The following is a 19,571-nucleotide window of genomic DNA, read 5'->3' as shown; positions in this document are numbered from 1 at the left end:
AGTGATGATGGGATGATCATTTCCCACAAGCTGAGTATGAATCATGGAACCTTCTGGATCCAAAGATCTAACAATATAACTTAAAAACCGATAATAGTATGTACCTCAGTAAGTATCACATGTCCAGCCACTAAAGGCTTTGTAAAGTTTGACAAATATATTTGAGCTTCTCTAGGGGCGTCTCTGGCCTCCTCTCAAGCCTCCCAGCCTTTACTGAGGCTGTGCAGAGCGTTAGCCTTATCTTGACTTCTCTAGGTCTCTACCCTTGCTTCCAGATTTCTTTGACTTTCCCAGACCCCAGGATGTTGTTCACAGAGTTTTGGCTGTTCTCTGGTCTGGGGTTTAGGCACAGAGCCAGTGTGTAAGAGCGTTGTTAAAGGAGACTCCTCCCCCACCAAACTGAGCCCCCTGACAGTCTTCTTAACATCTCACTCACCTCAGTTCCCGCCCTATCGCTCCAAGGCCAGACGCGTAAACTGACACAAAAAGTGTTCCATGTGGAAGGGAACAGCCTTTACTGTAAAGTGCCTACCATGTGCTAGGCCCAGCACTAGGGTCTTGACCTTCACCATCTTCCTGAAAATTGTTAGGGCTGAAATGATTACAGAGATGAGAAATGGGAGATCATAGCTAAACAGGATCAGGAGAATCCCTCCGTTTTTTTTGGCTCTGTTTCCCAGTCAGTAAAATTGGGCAAACAGAGGTCTCTGAGTTCTGGATTTCTTTTTTTTTTTTTTTCCTTTCTTTCTTTTTTTGGGGGGCGGGGGGGGGGGGTGGTGGTGGTGTTGCCGGGTAGTGAACGGGATAGTCTCTTCTCAGTCGGCCAGCAGGTGGAGCTACTCTTCATCCCTCAGCCTCCAGAAGCTGCGGGGATTCGAAGTCCCCAGAAGGGAAGGGTGTCCTGGAGCCGCGCTCCCAGGGGACAGTGGGACAAAGCAGGGCCGCTGCCCATCCTCTGGGTCTGGCAGCAGACGCGCCTGCCGAACCCTGGGAGACCCTCTGGTGCTTTAGGGCCCCGCTTCGCACGCCCCCTGCAGGAAGCTATCAGTACTGCAGGATGCTGAGCCCCGAGGGCAGGGATGGAAACCCCGGCAGTGGAAACCTGTGACCAGGGTGTGACTAGGGGTCCCCGGGATGGGGTTCCACATGAAAAAGTGAGGGAGATTCAGGGGCTGGCTGTGGGGTCACCCCTTGCACTCCCTCTTCATGGGCGGAAGTCACAGGTAGTTGTCTTCAGCTGCATCGCCTCCATCCCTGGACTCATCTTCCTCATCATCGTCATCGTCGTCGTCTGGGGCCAGAGCCTCGATGTCGTGCGTGATGTCGGTCAGCAGCCGGTGGAAGGCCTGCGCCTCGGGCCGCTGGGCTGCACCGTCGTAGCTGCGCACAGCGGAAGCTGACGTGGAGCTCATACTGCGCTTGATGCGGCCGAAGCTGTCGGTGAGGATGCCGCCCTCACGGATGCCCACACCCTCCAGGAAGCCCTCAAAGTAACCGATGTCCTGGTCCGGGATGAAGGGCCGCATCCCTGCAGGCCGCGGGGTACAGTGATTCCTGGGGTTCAGCTGCTTCCCCTCCCACAGAGGCCGCTCCCTCCTTGGAAATCTAAGTTGAAATCCCTGCGCTGCCAATCACTGTGAGGCTTTGCCCGCGGTCCTTAACTCTGGGCAGATAATGATGAGAAGCTCAGCCCACAGTCAATGCTCACTACGTGTTAACTTGCTTAATATATTGTTCTTATGATTGCTATATTCCACATATTAGCTACATTACTTTAATTAAATAATTACTCTGAGCCTCACTTTCTGCACCTGTAAAATGGGGACAAATAGTATCTACTTCCCAGAACTGGGGGCTTTCAACCAGATATTTGGCACATGGTAATTGCCAAACACCTGTTAGCTTTTCAGTATTAGTATTCCTATTGTTATAGTCATCCTTACTAGCTGTATGACCTTGGACAAGTTTTGTAGTCTCCCTCTCCCTTGTCACTCTAAGATAAAATGGCTGTACCAGGGTCCTGTTTTTCTTATAAGCCATTTCCTAGCTCTGTTTCAAGGCCCTTCCCTTCTCTGCACCTCAGTCTCCTTGTCTACCCTATAGTCTCAAGATCTTGGCCAGAAGAATAAGGAGGAAATACTCCAAGGTGGTGCTGGATTGCTGACATCAAGGGCCAAATAAGAGCCTTAGCCAAAGCCTGGGAGGGTCAGGGGCTCACCTAGGAGGAGGAACTTGCGACGGTCTCCGTAGAGCTTCAGCAGGCCGGCACAGTAGTCCTGGATGGGCAGGCCCAGGCGGTACTCCCGCAGCAGCAGTGCAAACTGCTGGATCTCGGGGGGCCCCAGCTTACTCCGCAACTGTGGACGACACCCCTGGAGATCAGTCCCAGAGAGCAACCCCACCCAACCCCTGCCTGACAGAACCAGAGCCCTCTCTACGAGCCCTCCTCCAAAAATTCTTTCATGACCTTCTCAGGGGACACCAGCCCTGTTGGGCTACATCCAAGAATGGGATTTCGATTCAAGCTGCCTGAGTCCAAATCCTAGCTCCCTGGGTGACCTCTATGATCTCCGGTAGGTCCCAACCTCCAACTCTTGCCTTCCCCCTCTGCAACTGAGGATGACCGTGGCCCCTCTCTTGGGGTTGTTGAAGGTGTTGGAGTAGTGTCTGGCAAACACCCAGTGAATGCTGGTGGCCTGACATGTGCCAAGGCCTTTCACAAGCTGCCCTCAGTTTTACTCTTCATCTCGGTCCCTGACCTCCAAGGTCCCCTGCTTTGTCAGTTCCAGCAGGGCTGTGTGTGGGAAGCCGTTCTCGCACAGGATTTGAGCTACCTCTCTGGCTGGGTGTGAGGCGCTTAGACACACTGTGTCAGAGCCTTCCCCACCCTTCCCCAGGTGCGAGGGCTTGTCCGTGTGGGGGTGTGCCTGACCACTGACCTGAAAACCAATCACTAACCATGACCTTGGAATGCTGCCCCCCTCGACCTTCATTGGATGGAATTTTCCCCTGAATTTTTGTTCCCCAAAAAAGCTCACTCCCTGGCGAGTTTCTCTCTCTCTTACTGGCCTCTTGTTTAAACCTCGCTACCACGTGAGGTGGCTAGAGACAGGAGCTGGGAGGAGCCGTCTCTGAGCTGGGCATAAAAGGTAAATTGAGAGTCATGTCTCTTTAATTTGAACTCACTAGTTAATTTCTATGTTTCGAACCTCTATTATGAAGCTAGCGTGCTGGTCGCATGGCTGAGCTGTGCACGATTCCCAAAATGCACCTATGTGTATCTACTTCCCTCTCCAATGTCACTCTAAGATAAAATGGCCCGGGCCCGTGCTGTCCCCAGCTGCCCCAGCTCACCGTGATCATGTAATCTTGCAACTGCTCCAGGCTCAGGCCACTGTGGTCACTGCCACTGCAGTGGGAACCGTGGAAAGAAGGAGTTGACGTGCCGCTGTAACACGCTTCAAATGTGTCCTGGGAGCCATTGCTGTAGGGACAGGAGGAAAGGGGCCTTCACTTGCCACTCACTGGCTCTTCTCCCTGGGGTGCACTTCAGGTGGGTGGGGTCAGCCATCACTGCTGTGGGGTCTAGGATGAGGCCTCAGGCCCATCCAAGGCGGTTTTGGCTTCCAAGACACTGCATGATCTGACCTCTGGGACCTCTCCAGCCTTGTCCCTCACTTGTTCCCTCTTGCTCTTTTTGTTCTGGTCTCCTTCCTCCCTTCCTTCCTTCCTTCCTTCCTTCCTTCCTTCCTTCCTTCCACCAGAGATTGAACTCAGGGACACTCGGCCACTGAGCCACATCCCCAGGCCTTCTTTGTATTTTATTTAGAGACAAGGTCTCAAGGAGTTGCTCAGGGTCTCACCATTGCTGAGGCTGGCTTTGAACTTTCGATCCTCCTGCCTCAGCCTCCTGAGCCACTGGGATTACAGGTGAGTGCCTCTGCGCCTGGCTTCCTTTTACTTCTAACACTCCCAGAGGTCCTTGCCCAAGCTCTTCCCTTTGTCCAAATACCTCTCTTCCATTTCCTTTTGCTCAAGCTCTTTTTTGGGGGGGAGGAGAGGGATACTGGGGATCGAACCCAGGGTTGCTTTGCCACTGAGCTATATCCCCCAGCCCTTTTTAAAAATTTTGTTCTGAGACAGAGTTGTGCTAAGTTGCTAAGTCTGGCCTCGAATTTTGTGATCCTCCTGACTCAGCCTCCTGAGCTGCTGGGATTATAGGCATGGACCACAGAGCCTGGCTCAAGCTAACTTTTGTTCATCCTTTGATTCCAAATGTCGCCTCCTCAGGGAGACCTTCCATGATCCCCTCAAAACCAGGTTAGACCTTTTCCAGATGCAGCCCTTTCCAGATCCTCCGCCCAACATTCCCACTGACCACTGCCTCCCCCACACCCTCTTGCGTGGCCACATGGCCTTTCGCCTGCTCATCAACACACAAAGCTCCATTCTGTTCGGAAGGTTTGAGCTTTCTCTTCCCTCTGCATGGAACAGCCTGTCCTCACCCTCCAGGTCTTGGTTCTGGTGTCAGCTCCATGAGGCCTTCCTGTCTCCCCGGATGAGTGTGGTCCTCTCAGTCTCTCCTGCCTGGCTTCTCTTCGGGGCTTAGTACCATTAATGCTCACCGCTGCCCGACAGGCCATTGCCTCTTGTGCTAGGTTGAGAACTTGGCAGGAGCAGGGGTTTTGATTTTCTTCTTTTTGAGTACCTACTGTGTGCCAGGCATGGCTCTTGCCCTCTGTCTTTTCCTGCTGTATCTCCAGCACACAGGACAGTGCTTGGCATGTAGAAGGTGCTAACTAACTATGACTTAATAAAATATCAACCCTAGTCTCTAAATTGTTCTAGAACCACCTTGCATTATTACCTCCAGAGAAGCAGGACAGCTTCCTGGGTGAGGATGTGGACTCCTGGTTCATCTCCCAGGCTACCACTTACTAGGTGTTTCACCCTTGGAAAGCTGAACTTTCCCTTTTCCTCAGTTTTCTCCATCTGTAAAGTGGGAGGATGGAAATCGGTGTCCTTGAGGAATGAGAGCAATTCTTATTTGTAAGGTATTTAGAATCACGGACTCTATGGAATAAGTAAATAGTAGCAGCTATAATGTTGCTATGTAGCCACTAAAAAAAAAATGAAGTGCATTATAGAGAGCATTTGGCACATAGCAAGCTCAAAAAATGTTAGGCATTACCATGATTTTTGTCTCTGTAGCAGAATCAGGTTGTTGATGGACTAGCCTAAGGGGTACAGAATCTTAAGAAGGCAAATCTATTGCCACTAAAAAGGAAGAACAAGAAAAGAGAAAAAAGGGGGGCATATATAACCGGCAAGCACTGCTATTCACCAACCCAAAGCCCTCAGTAACATGGCCAGGGCAACCAGCTGACATGGATTTTCCCAGGACGTTCTTTTACCACGGAAAATCCCATATCCTGGGAGACCCCTCATTCTCGAGCAAACTGGGACAGTCAGTCACCCAAAACAGACCCCTGGGCAGTGTTCCCAACTGAAATTTCTTTAAATCCTCCATGTTCCAGTCTTGCTTGCAGATAATGTAATGACCATGTGACCAATCAGATGACCAATAAGATGGAAGCAGAAGTTGCTGAGTGGGAATCCAACAGAAGTTTTAAAGGAGGCCTCTAGAATGCTACTGTGATGGCTGGAGCTCCGACCACTATCCTGATCCATGAGGTGACCCCGAGGATGGAAGCAAGCACTAAGGAGGGTGTGGCAGGAAAAGAGGGTGTGGGTCCCTGAAAGGCGCTGAGGCCCTGAACTCCTGCTCTATTTTATGTAAAACACAAGAAAAAAAAAAGTTCAATCTTCTTTCAGCTACTCTTCTTTTTAGGGTTTTAAATTATACAGACCCCAAACTAAAGTAAAGTAAAATTATTTTTGGCTTTAGCTGTGATTTTGACCCTGCAGGCCACCATGTCTGGATAGCTGGGAGAGAACGGCAGACCTATGTGGACCCAGTCTGGGTTCTTGTCCCCTGGATGCTATAAACTCACCGGAGCCCAGGGCTCATATCACCTCCCCTCACAGTGCCTTGCATCTCCACCCAAATTAAGGCTGGGTCACATTCTCCTACCCTCTCATGAAGAGTGACCTCATTTGTGTAGGGGTGGGGAAGCAAGAGCGGAGTTCCTGACAAGGACGGTACCTACAAGGAGCTGCAGCAGCTGAAGTCCGCGTCGTAGGCGTAAGTCCCATCTGTCCGGCAGCTGTCACCTAGACCAGACACAGAGGGACTATCAGAGTGGCAAAGTGGCACCAGGATCCCTGGCTCCTCTGGGCAACTCTCCTCCCCAATCATGGTCAATAGCACCTTCCTGCCCACCCACCAGGGGCCTTGGGAATAGCAGGGGAAGGGACAGTGTGGGCTGTGGTTGTAAACTGTGTGTTTGAGGCAAGACAAGAAGAATCTTATGAGGGGAAAAGAAGTCAACACCGTCAGAGGAAAACAGCACTATTTTCAGAGAACATGCCTCTTTCCAGAGTGCTGTCCCATCCTCCAGGAATTGTCCCTAGCCTCTGGGCTGAGCTCACTCAGTGTCACTCCTCAGGTGAGACTGGCTTCTCATTAACGCTCTCACAGCACTGTCTGGCTACACATTTATTTGTGCAGTTATTTGATTATTGTCAGGCTGCCTCAGCCACAAAGCTTTGAAAAGAGGGGGCCACCTCTGGTTTTGCCCATCAGTGTATCCACGTCACTGGATCTGACGTGGTAGGCACTCAGGAATATTTGTTGAAACTGTTGAACGATCTCATTCACTTGACTGTCATCCCTGGGAGAGTTGAGAGCTGTCCCAGCTCCCACTGGTAGGAGAGACTTCTGAAGACAAGAACGGGAGCCCTGTTGCAGGAGCTACACAAACAGGTACTACACTTCTGGGGGCTGTGGTTAGAGTTCACTTAGTGGCCCTGAGAAGTGAGGTTGTTGCAAATAGAAGCTTTTGAATCCAACAGATCTGGGTTTGAATCCTGACACTGACACCAACTACGTAACCTACCATAGGAAACAGTCAATTTACTATTGACTCTTCTGGGCCTCAGTGTCCTCATCTGTAAAACTGCAATCATAAGGCCCCAAGGGTTCTTACATCCCTTGTGATGGACCTGTCCTGTGCGAGGCCAAGAGGGCAGATAAGTTGCTATGAGGATTGAATAAGATTTGACACCTGAATATCAACTTGATAGTCGGTGATCAATAAATGCCTCTGTTAATCTCATTCTCATTTCAGCCCTCGACTGTATCCAAGGTCCCATCTGCAAATATGGGTTTTGATCTAGGAGCCAAGTGAGACTGGAAGGTTCAGAAAGACAGTTCATATGCTTGGATTTGGTAAAGTATCCAAAACAAAAAGAGAAAAGTTCAAGTGTGAGGAGCTCAATCTGAACTGGGCATCCTGAACATCTTTGATGGAACCAGGTTTGAGGTCATCATGAAGATCAACATTTTATTTTATCTACATATTAAGGGGACACTGTAATTTTGGCAGAGATTAGGATCCCTAAAGGCCTTCACTAGCCTTGAGTCCTGGGCCATCCTTCCTCCCCTACCTCTGAGGATGCTGCACAGAAGGGGAGGCCAGGGACCCCGGTACTCACTGCGGCTGCAGAGCCATGGCCGGTCAGGTGTGGACGTGTAGTGGTAACCAGCCCGGTCCACACACTCGATGCTCTGGTCTCCATAGATGATCTGGAAGACCTGACAGATGAGCGCACAGGACTCCTCGGCGGCATCCTGGTCCAGGGAAGAAGAGCAGAGCTCAGGCCCTCCCCACCACCAGGAAGCCTGCCGCCTCCTCAAACGCCATGGGCAGGCTCCGAGGCACTCGCCTGTGGGCCCCTTTAAATCAATATCAGAGATGTTCCCATCAAAATTATATGGCCACTCTCTGGGTTTCATGACTTCTTTATAGAATCCAGAGAACTCTGTCTTCTCTGCCATGAAAAATGTACTCCAATTTATGGGAGTCCTGAAACTTATCAAAAAGAACTGTAATCTGCCAGGCAGAGTGGAACATGCTGGTTATCCCAGCAAATCAGGAGGATTGCAGGTTCAAGGTCAGCCTGGGCAACTTAGTGAGACCCTCAGCAACTTAGTGAGACCCTATCTCTAATAATAATGATAATAATAATAATAATAATAATAATAATAGACCATGCTTGTAGCTCTGTGATAAACTTCCCCCAGACTCAGTACTCAGTACTGAAATAATAATAGTAATAATAATAGATTAAGCTCCAATTTAACTTAATACAGGTACAAAAGTTGAGATCCAGAGAGAAGGAGGCGCTATTAGAAGTATGAAGATGCCAGGTGCAGTGGCACACGCCTGTAATCCCAGGGTCTTGGGAGGCTGAGATAGGAGGATCACGAGTTCAAAGCCAGCCTCAGCAACAAATGAAGCACTAAGCAACTCAGTGAGACCCTGTCTCTGCAAAATAGGGCTGGGGATGTGGTTCAGTGGTTAAGTCCCCCAGAGTTCAATCCCTGGTATAAAAAAAAAAAAGTATGAAGATTTTAACCTCAACATAGTTACTACTACTGGATGCCATATTTAGATAAGAGCTTCCCATTATTCAGTGTGAAAATCAAAGTAGAATGAATACATAAACTTCATTCTCTGGTTGAAGGAAGGAATTCAAATTCCTGGGTAAAACTTTTTTTGAGACTGCACATTCTTTGAAGAATTCACATCTTTATGTGTTTAAGCAGAGACACAAAAGAAAGCATTAATTAATGAAAACAGAATATTTTCTTGCAGCTATTATCTATTTTGTGTCTCTAAAAAGTCCAAGGTATAAATTCAAATGTAACTCAGGATAGGCATTCGGGGGTTATGAGGAATTACTAATCATTAAACCAGGACTGATCCTTACAATGACCCTACAGAGTGGACAGAGCAGAGAGGATCCTTATTTTATAGTTAAGATGCTAAGATTTAGAGTGGTTCAGTGATTTGCCTGGGCTCAGAGAGCAGGTCTGTGGCATTAGATAAAACTGGCGGCACGTGTGGTTTTTGACTCTAACTCCTTTACCCTCCTGAGCACCACGATGCCTCAGAAAGGAGCCCAGAGCCTCAGACACCCTGGAGAGCAAATCTTATTTATTTACTCATTCCACAAGTTCTCATTTCATCTTATTATGTGGCAAGCTCTAGGCCAGGCCCTCTACCCTAAAATCCCCACAGGCCAGTGGGGTAGACAGTGAACACTGTCACCTCTGTGTGGAATCTGATTTCCAGGCCCATCCCTCTGCCAACTCCTTCCTCTTCCTTGCCCTTCAGTTTGAAAAGCACAAACTCACTTTCCCCTCTCCCAATCTGCTTATTTCCTTCCTAGTCCCCACGCAAGGTATAATGTAAGATGCATTAATTTATTCATTCAGCCAATTGGTATTTAATGTGCACTTATTATGTGCCAGGCATGGTTCTAGGTGCCAGGGGTACCACAGAGAGCCACCAGAACACACAGGTCTCTTGCACTCTACAAGGAGGTCTAGAGTGGAATAAAGTGTGGAGGTGGCGGGAGTAGAAAGAGGTGAGGCCAGAGAGGGGCTGGGGGTCATGGCTGGAGCTTGATGCCCTTTTAAGCAATTGTAAGGATGTTGGCTTTTACTCTGAGTGAAAGAAGGAGCCACTGGAAGATTCAGAGCAGTGATATGATGTGACTTCTGTGTTAACAGGACTGCTCTGATTCTGTAGGGGAGCAGACTATAAGAAAGGGCTGAGCCAGCGAAGGGATGACATCATGATTCCAGTGACAGAAGATGGCATGTGGGTCTGGGTGGGGACAATGGAAGATGCAGAAGTGGGTTTTGGTCATATTTGAAAAATAGGGTCAATAGGATTTATTGACAAGAGCACACAGGGTGTGGGTTTGTGCAAAGGGGAACGGAGGGAGGGAGAGAAGGGGAAGCCAAGCACCACTGCAAGGTTTCTGCCTGAGCAACAGAAGGATGAAGCTGCCAGTCACCAAGACAAGGAGGTCAGGGTCCTCAGGTTTGGGGGAGGAGATCCAAAGCTCAGGTTTGGATGCATTAGTCTTGAGATGGTCATTAGACCTTGGAATGGAGAGGCTGAATAGAGATTTGGTGACAGATGAAATTATGGGGGTCCCAGTGTTTTAAAAGTCACGAGACCAGGTGGGCATGATGGTGCTTGCCTGCAATCCCAGCTACTTGGGAGACGGAGGCAGAGGATGGCAAGTTCAAGGCCAACTTTGGCAACTTAGCAGGAACCTGTCTTAAAATAAAAGTTAAAAGGGCTGGGGTTGGGGCTCAGGGGTAGAGCGCTTGCCTAGCATACATGAGGCAATGGGTTGGATCCTTAGCACCACATAAAGTAAAGTAAAAATAAAGACATTGTGTCCACCTTAAAAAAAAAGAAAAGAAAACTGGAGAGGCAGTCTGCGGTGGAGCTCTTGAATACCATGTGCGAGGCCCTGGGTTTAACTCCCAGTACTGCCAACATACGGACATGCACACATGCTGAGGGACTACAGATCACCTAGAAATGAGTGTGGCCAAGGGATGAAGATCCAGGATAATGTTTGAGGCACTCTAACTTTCAGAGGTTGCAGAGAAGAGAACCAGCTCTGGAGAAGGAGCCAGGGAGGCAGAGGAAAACCAGAATGTGTAGAGCTAGACCCAAGTGAGTGTCTCAAGGGGAGGGAATCTTGTTGTGTGTAGATTCCTGGTGACTGTTCACCTCTCCCTCCAGGCACCACCTCTGTTTTGTTCACTCCTGCTTATACAGAGCAAGAAGACAGCTGGAGGCCCTAAGGCAGAGGAAAGCTTAGAAGGCTCAGGGCTTGAAAGTGCCAGCTAGCCTGTGTGCTGGCAAGGGAGGACACCAAATGTCTTGCTCACCTCTGCATCCGTAGCACCTAGCCCAATGTCTAGCACATGCCGGGCACTCAATACACACAATCAAATGAATAAGAGCAAGGGTGAATGTGGAGAATGAGGGAGATTGGTGGGAAGGCAAGAATGGCAGTTATGTCTTCTGCCTTGCTCGCCACATGTGCTCCTCTATGCACTCTGAACTTCCTAAGTTTGAATCTTGAAGTCATCATTTGCTTCCCGTGCAACCTCGCATTGGTTACCATATCTCTGGATCTGTTTCTGTCCCTACAGAATGGAAATAGCTATATTATTTGCCACTAAATATTGCCTTGAAATTTAAATGCTAATGCCATCTCCCGTCTGCTGAGGTTTGGCACTCCATTCGTGCTGGTCTTAATGTCCTCGTGATTGTTATTGTGGTGGTGCTGACATTGACTGTACTGTAGCAGAAGCTGGGCTTGAGGAGAGGGTTACTATCAAGTGTATTGGCCATTTTGTTTTCGTCCCATTGTGGGACCCAGGGAGATGTGTCCCAGAGGGCATAGGGTGGGAGTCATGGGCACACCTAAGTCCTGGGTGGGGCTGAAGGAAGGAAAAGGCAGATCCCAGGATCTGGTGAAAGGAGAGGGGGGGAGCGGGTACAGTGTTCCCCAGGTGTCCTCGGGCTCACCCTGTTAGCCACAGCCAGGATGACAAGGTTGCAGTAAGCGTCGGGGCTGGGGTCCTGAGGGTCCAGCGGGTTGGGACCTGGGTGGCGCCGTTCCCAGCTGCCCCCGCCGCTGCCCGCCTGCCTCCGCTCCCAGCTGCCGCCGGGCTTGCCCGCGCCGCCGCCGCCGCCCGTGTGTCGCCGCTCCCAGCTGCCGCTGAACGTCTGCCGCCGCTCCCAGCTGCCGGACGCCCGCGGCCCTGCGCGCTGGCGCTCCAGGCTGCCTCCGCCGCCGCCCCCCGCCCGAGCCTCGGCGCTCGCGCCCCCGCCCCACGCCATCCGCCAGTCCAGGCTGCAGATGGTGTGGCGCCGCTCCGCGGTGCCCACCCGCCGCTTCTCGGGCGCTGCGCCCGGCGGGCCCGGGTCACGCCCCGCACCACCGGGGCTAGCGTCCACGCCGGCCGGCACCGGGTCCACGCCCAGACCTAGGAGAAGCCGGGGGCGGTCAGCTGCAGGAGATCGCAGCTAAGGGGCTCCTCCCGAGGCCACCTGGAGGACCTCTCCAGCCGCTCTGGAGTCGAGTGCCCCTGGCCCAAGGCCCGCCCTGACCACCCGGCTGTGCAGCTCTTCTCCACCTCACTCTGCGCTTACTTTCGCGCCAGGCGCGCGGCCTGACTCCTCCCTGGTTTTGACTCCACCCCCGGCCTCGGGGTGGTGGCCCAGCCGCTCCTACCCTCCTCACCTCACCCCAACGCCCTGGCCTCAGATCTGCCCTCTGACTTGAGATTGGTGGTCAATTACCCTGCCTCTATGCTATCTATGCCCTTAATTCTGACCACGTCCCAGTTTTAACGCCGCCTCCGCCCCCTGCGACCTGAGTTCCGAGTTCTCGGGTCTCCTCAACCCCGCCCCTGGCCCCGCCCTAGTGGTCGGACACTAGCCGCGCACCCTGCGCGTGGCCCCGCCCTCAGGCCTGGAGGCTCCCCTAACCCGTGGGTCAGGTCTTGCGGTCACCCTGCCCTTCCTTCGCTCGCTTTAACTTAGGGCCTTTCCCTGGCCTCAGGTTTCCGACTTCTCCATCCTTCCACTGCTCCATCAGGAAAGCGGTCAGGCCCACTGTCACTAACCTCGGGCTCAGTCTACTTGCACAGGGTCTCTTCCGCCTGCCGCTAGTCTCAGGGTATTGTGATCAGGCCTTTTCCATAACCTCCCTCCCGGCCTCAAGCCCCAGCCCTGCCGCAGGTCACGCCCATTCCCAAGACTAAAGGTTAGGCCCTTTCTCTCTCTGCTCTTCTCTAGGTCCTCCCGCGGCAGGGTCCTGCATGCTGTACCGGTCTTAAGCACTAGCAGGTGCAGCGCGTCGTCCTGTAGGTAGGAAGCGGCGGCGATCTCATGCGTCGGAATGCGCAGAATGAGCTCCTCATTGTCGCGCCAGGTGAGCAGCAGGCAGCGGGCAGACAGGCTCAAGATGCTGTCCTGCTCCGCTGTTGTCTTCAGCGGCAGCTCCTTTAGCTGCTGCAGGGATGGTCGGATCGCCTAAGTACCCAGAGTCGGGAGGGTGGAGAGGGAGAAGGGGACCTGAGGGAGACCCTGCCCTCCTTCTTCCCCAGAGCCTCACCCTGGCGGTGTCCAGCAGCTGCAGGAGTTCATCCCTGCTGGAGGGGTTCAGTGAGGAAGTCACCCAGGTGAGGTGGCCCAGGAACTGGATGGGGAATGGAGTAGGAGAGGGCACAGAGAGGTCACTCTGAAACCTTGGTGGACCCTGGCTTCCTTACTGACACAGTGAAGATAGGCTGAGATAAAAATACCTAAATTAATAATAACCCAATAATAAATTTCACTGAACTCATAATAGAAGCCAGGCACAGGTCTGAGTGCTTTATGGTTCACTCACTCATTCATCCTCACTAAGGATGAAACTGCACAGCAAGCCTAAAAATCCTGCCCAGAGGACACTTACCTAACATATGTGAGGCCCTGGGTTCAAGCCCCAGCACCTCACATATGTTAGGTAAGTGAAAAGGCCGGGGGTGGGGGGGACAGAAAAAAAGAAAAACCTACTCAGGTTTATACAAGGGACAAGACTGGACTCCACATGCTAGAGCCCACACTCTCAAATGCTAGTTGATACTGCCTTAACACAGGTCATTTAGCTATAAGGTTCCGTAAAGAAGCAAAAGTCATTACTATAGCTTTGTTTATTTGGCAGGGGAACCCAGGGGCTCTCCTATGAAACACTCTGCCCCTGAGCTACATCCTTGGCCTCCACTGTTATAGTTTGAAAGAACTGACCCCCTGTGAATTTCCTTGTAGCCTGAGTGGCTGCCTCCACCTCCAGCATCATTGCCAAATGGACCACAAATTAATTGTCCTTTTAGGATTCCTTTACAGAAGTCAAATGAAAAGGAAAGAAGGTGTCAAATTAGTATATCATTTTGTCCGAAAAATGATGTGCTACCTCGGCGTAGCGGTGCACGCCTGCAATCCTAACTACTTAGCAGGCTGAGGCAGAAGAATCATAAATTTAAGGACAGCCTGAACAATTTAATGAATTTTAAAATAATAAATTTAAAAATAAATTTAAATAATAAATTTTAAAATAAGAATTTTAAAAAGGTCTGGGATGTAGCTCAATGGTAGAACATCCCAAGATTCAACCTCTGGCACCACATAAACACAACAAAGAAACAAAAAACATCAAAATAAAAAATAAAAGGGCTGGGCTTTAGCTTAGTGGTAGAGTGCCCCTGGGGTCAATATCCAGTACCCTGTCCCTCAAAAAAGAAAGAAAAATGATGCTTCAAATCAGCATATTAATTTTCATTCTGTTTTTGTTACTGGGGATTGAACCCAGGGGTGCTTAACCACTGAGCCACATCCCAGTCCTTTTTTTTTTTTTTATATTTTATTAGAGATAGGGTTTCACTGAGTTGCTAAGTGCCTTGCTAAGTTGCTGGGTCTGGCTTTGAACTCGCAATCCTCCTGTCTCAGCCTCCCAAACTGCTGGGATTACAGGCAAGCACCACTGGTTGGGCCAGGCTTCTCCATTCATCCTTTTTTTTTTGCGGGCGGGTGGGTACCATGGATTGAACTCAAGGGCACTTGACCACTGAGCTACATCCCCAGCCCTATTTTGTATTTTATTTTTAGAGACAGGGTCTCACTGAGTTGCTTAGAACGTTGCTTTTGCTAAGCCTGGCTTTGAACCTTTGAATCCTCCTGCTTCAGCCTCCTGAGCTGCTGGGATTACTGGTGTGCCCCACCATGCCCAGCCTCCCTCTTCTTTTTATTCTCTATGAAATTTCAGTCTCCAGTTTTTAAGTAGATTTATTGGTTAGCTTTTCCCTCTGTATAGGGTTTCCAGATAAAATACAGGGATGCTCCCATGGCACAATTGGTCAGTGTGCAGTATTTATATACCATATAAAGTACAAGATGCCAGTTAAATTTGAATTTCATATCAACAGGAATTTTGTTTTTAGGTTTTTGGTATGGTTAGTATGTACAATATTTGGGACATGTTTATGCTAAAAAAGTATTCATTGCTTATCTGAAATTCAAATTTAACTAGGTGGCCTGTTTGCTAAATCTGCAACTCTATCCCTTTGCAGTCTTCCCCTAGCTAAATTAGGATCCCTTACTGCTCCTTCATGGTATCCTGGAAATAAAAATAAAGCTTCTAGGTAGTCAAGAGTCCTTTGTGGCTTGCTCTTAACCTGGACACTATCAGAGCAACCACAAAGTCATTGTAGTAAAAGATTATGGGAGAACAGAATTTTCAGAGCAGGGAACCCTCTCCTAGCCACTCTCCCCTGGGAATAGGTTAGGAGCCCATGTTGAGATGGGAACACGGGTGCTCAGTGAAAGGAGGTCTCTTGCTGAGGGTGCACAGCATAACAGAGGGGTGTGGCTAACTTGGACCCAGGCCTCCTGTTTCCCATGAGCCACAGCTTCCCCTGTGTTGAGGTAGGCCTGGTCAGGGGCTGGTGTGGGGGACAGAAAAGGTCTCTCCTGACCCCAAAGCTGTTCCCACCCCTTCACATCCCACACTCACCTTGACCTCTTTCTCCAGGTAGTCACACAGAAGGATCTGGGGGTCAATGAGGTAGTCGGGAGGATAAAGGGGCATTGAGTGCAGGGGCCGGCGGCTCACACTGGTCCGAAAGGCTGCACGGCGTGCAGCCTTGGGGAACACCAGTCTTCGAATAGGGGACACAAAGCCCTGGGGGAGACAGAGGGAATAACAGTAATAATAGTGATAATGGCTTTGACAATCGCTTGCCTTGTTGGCTATTTTACTTACGTGACCAAATTTAATTCTCATAAAATCTCTGTAGGAAGGGTACCCATTTTACAGATGGAGAAACGAAGCCCAGGCAGGAAGTTAACTGGCAAAGTCACCAGCTAGTAGTGGTGGAATCAATATTTCACTCCAGGCAGTCCAACTCCAAAACCTCCATTCTGATCACCCAGGAAGGTATAGCCCCTTCCAGCCAGGTGTAAGAAATGGGTCCAGATGGGAGCAAATACAGAAAAATAGTCGGTGTGGCCCAGTGTTAGGTGCATAGGTATTTGTTAGGCTATCTTCTGTGTTTCCTTAAAATTTAGAAATAAGTAAATTTAAGTCTAATTCAGAGGCACCTGTACAAAAAATGACCTAGATCAAGGTTAAAGATGTGCATCCCAGGGCCCAGCACAGACTAATAAGCAAGGCACTAAGCCACTCAGTGAGACCCTGTCTCTAAATAAAAATACAAAATAAGGCTGGGGATGTGGCTCAGTGGCCAAGTGCCCCTGAATTGAATCCCCTATAGCTCCCCTACCCCCCATAAGAAAGTCTGAGCACTTCTCTCAAGCAGCAGTTGTCATGTGTGGTTCCTGGACCAGTGGTGGCACTTGGGCACTTGAGAGAAATGCAGGCCCCCTGTCCCCACCCCACACTGGAGGCCCAGCAATTGAAGTTTAGCACGCCCTCCAAGTGATTCTGATGCATGACCCAGTGTGACATCCATACCTCACAGCAGCCATCCCTACCCTGGCTGCAATCTGTGACCACTTGGGCAGCTTCTAAAACTTCAGGTGTCCAAGCTACACCCCAAATCATGAGAATCAGAAATTCTGGAACTGGAATCCAGACATCAGGATTTGTAAAGCGTCCCTGGGTGATTTCAGTAGTGGCCCAGCTGAAGCCCAGCGAACGTGCAGAACGTGTAGTGTGGTTACTTAGATTCCACAACAAGGGTGAACAAGGACAAACAAATGATGCGCAGTTCAGGTGCATGTGTTCATCCACGGATTTGCTCAGTAAGCATTCATTCATGCCAGTGTGGCTGGACCTGCGCTGGTGTTTCCCCAGCCCTGCCTCCAGGGCTTGTGATAAATGACCTAAACTCCTGAGTCTCAGACTATACTGTGCTCACGAGTTCTGATTCAGTAGATCTGGGGTGGGGCTGAGGCTGCATTTCTAACAAGGTGCCAGTGGATGTGGGTGCTAGGGTCTGCACCCCATAGCTCCAGTAGCCAGGATCTAAGCCAGTGGTCAGAGCATGGCCCCGCAGCCAGTATCACCTGGGTGGGGGATAAGGGGGTGGAGAGGGCGGTTAGAAAGGCAGATTCCCAGATCTTATGCCAGCCCCGTTGGATCAGAGAGTGGGAGTGAGACCCAACGATCTGCATTTTGTCAGGCTCTCCAGGTGATTCTGACACATGCCCACCCAGGTTCTAGAACCTGTGTCATGGAGCCTGCATGGGGTATGTGGAAGCGCTGAGAATGAGAGCAAAATATCAGGGTGAAGGCATTCCAAGCAGAGGGCGCAGCAGGGGCGAACCCCAAGGAGCTCTGACGGCTGGTAGGAATGATCCTAGAGGACTGTGAGCGGTCATTGTGTGGGTCAGGGGCCTTGAGTGCCCCCTGGAGCTTGCAACTTCATCCCTCGTAGGTGAGTGGGGTGGGGTGGGGTGATCCTGAATGGCCCAGCCTCATCTTACACACTCCTCTTGGCTCCCCACTCCCAGCTACCTGGCCACCTCTCAGTTCTCCCTACACTACATTTGTTCCTGCCGTGCTGTTTGCACGTGATGTTCCTCTGCTCAAAACACTCTTCCCCACTCCCTTTCTTTCTACCCATCACCTCTCAGCTCAAACTGACCAGTCAATGGCCAGGACCCTGATAGTCTGCCCCCTAGAACTGTGCATGGAGCCTTTTATGCAATTTTATGTTGATCAATCCATTGCCTTTTTTTTTTTTTATTTATTAATAGTTGTTTCCCCCAGGAGACTGTGAGTTCCAGGGAGGGAGCAGGGGCCTTATTTAACTTTGCTCACCTCTGTGTCCTCACCAGCCTCAGGCACAATTCATGGCACACAACAGTAAATATCTATTAAAAGAATGAACAGCTGGGCACAGTGGTGCATGCCTATGATCCCAGTGGCTTGGGAGGCTGAGGCAGGAGGATTGCAACTTAGCAACTTAGCAAGGCCCTAAGCACCTTAGCAAGATCTAAGGTAAAATATAAAAAGGGTTGGGGATGTGTCTCAGTGGTTAAGCACCCCTGGGTTCAATCCCTGGTGCCAAAAATAAACAACAAAACAAACAACAAGAACAACAAAACGAACCAAGACAGGACTCACACACGTTTGGATGCCCAGAGATTACATGGGTGTCCTTTAGAATGCCCCTGACCCAGGCTTCTTGGGGAAAGAGGGCTCTGTGCCAATGGGGGTGGGATGGGAGTTGGAATCTGAGGAGCTCCCTGAACCCCAAGAAGGTGAGACACCCAGAAAAGCAGACTAGAGAAGTTCTCAGAGTCAGGAAGGGGTGAAGGTGGGGTGACCCCAGGGCTGAGACCTCGGAGTTGGCCCTGGTACAAAGATAACGAGCAGCAGGTGTGGGTGGAACACTGCAGGGGAGCAGGTGGAGACTCCCTGGAGGGCAGTTGCTAGCTCAGAACTGCCACTGCTGGGCCCTTCTGTCCAGGTTGGTCTGGGAGCAGGGGAACGGTCTGCCATGCGTCCCTCCCTCTGAAGTTGCAGGAGGGAGCCACCAGGAACACCAGGGAAGCACGTGCCTGGGGAGACCTTGTCCTTCTGTGCAGGGGCAGCAGAGGCCACCACAAGGGGACAAACAGGCCAGGGAGTTGAGAGAGTCTGGTAGAAAGGGAGGTCCTGACAAATAGGAAGGAAGACTTCACTCAGGCCACTTGCCACCCCCACCCTTGGGCTCCTCCATCCCTGGTTTCAGGGACATTCCTTTACCCTGTGTCCCTCTCAAACTCCCACGTACCTTCTTCCCTTTCTTGACTTCATATTCCATGGTGACGGTCCCCTCTCCTCTGCACCCTCCCAGCCACCCCCCTCTGCTGCCCGCTGCTTTTGTTCTTTTTCCTGCCTGGTCGGAAACTCCACCAGTGCTGCAGTTTTCCTGTCCCTCCCCTCTGCTGGGGCGGGCGCTGGAGGACACAGCCCTGGGACTCTACCCCTGAGGGGTGAAGCCCAGGCAGAAGGCCCCAGGTCTCCAGCCAGAAGGCATGCTGTTGAGGGGCTCCGCAGTTGGGTGAGCCTGGAGGAGAGTCCCCCAGATTTGAAGTCCAAGTCTGGAAAATTCTAGGTTCCAGTCCTGCTTCTGCACCTGTGTGTGACCTTCTCAAGCCAAGCCAGTTCCCCCTTCACTGACTGTTGCCTTCTCCCTTCAGAAATTGGGAGTAAGCCTCGCCCCTTCCCTGGGTGGAAAAAGAGTGAGAGTGTTGTGTCCGAGCAAGTTAAGGTATAAAATAAATTGGGTTGGAGATGTGGCTCTGTGGTAAGGCACTTGCCAAGACTGCATGGGTTCAATCCCCAGTACTGGAAAAAGAAGGAGAAGGAGAAGGAGAAGAATATAAACAAATTAATCTTTGGAGACGGCTGAGTTTGAACGCTGGCTTTGCCACTAGGGTTATGGCCTTGGGCAATTTCTACTTCTGCCTCAGTGTTCCCATCTATACAATAGATATAACACTAGTTTGACCTCATAGTGACCTGGTAAGGATTAAATGCACTTAGAAGATAATAACACATGTTAAGTGTTC

General features: G+C 50.6%; 1 protein-coding gene across 1 annotated transcript; it reads right to left on the bottom strand.

Moving 5' to 3' along the window:
* Positions 1–491: 491 nt before the first annotated feature.
* Ccm2l (CCM2 like scaffold protein) lies at positions 492–18,865 on the bottom strand. The gene is made up of 10 exons (XM_027945329.2): positions 18,791–18,865; positions 15,562–15,729; positions 13,126–13,209; positions 12,839–13,022; positions 11,532–11,992; positions 7,618–7,753; positions 6,171–6,234; positions 3,355–3,484; positions 2,219–2,357; positions 492–1,528 (listed from the first exon to the last, which is right to left on the bottom strand). Exons 1-10 carry the CDS (start codon positions 18,818–18,820, stop codon positions 1,218–1,220), a joined length of 1,707 nt encoding a protein of 568 aa, XP_027801130.1. The 5' UTR covers positions 18,821–18,865; the 3' UTR covers positions 492–1,217.
* Positions 18,866–19,571: the final 706 nt, after the last annotated feature.

This window comes from Marmota flaviventris, chromosome 2, assembly GCF_047511675.1.
Source record: "Marmota flaviventris isolate mMarFla1 chromosome 2, mMarFla1.hap1, whole genome shotgun sequence".
NCBI classification, from domain to species: domain Eukaryota; kingdom Metazoa; phylum Chordata; class Mammalia; order Rodentia; family Sciuridae; genus Marmota; species Marmota flaviventris.
Note: the sequence above shows the minus strand (reverse complement) of the source record. Positions and strands in the feature narration are given on the sequence as shown.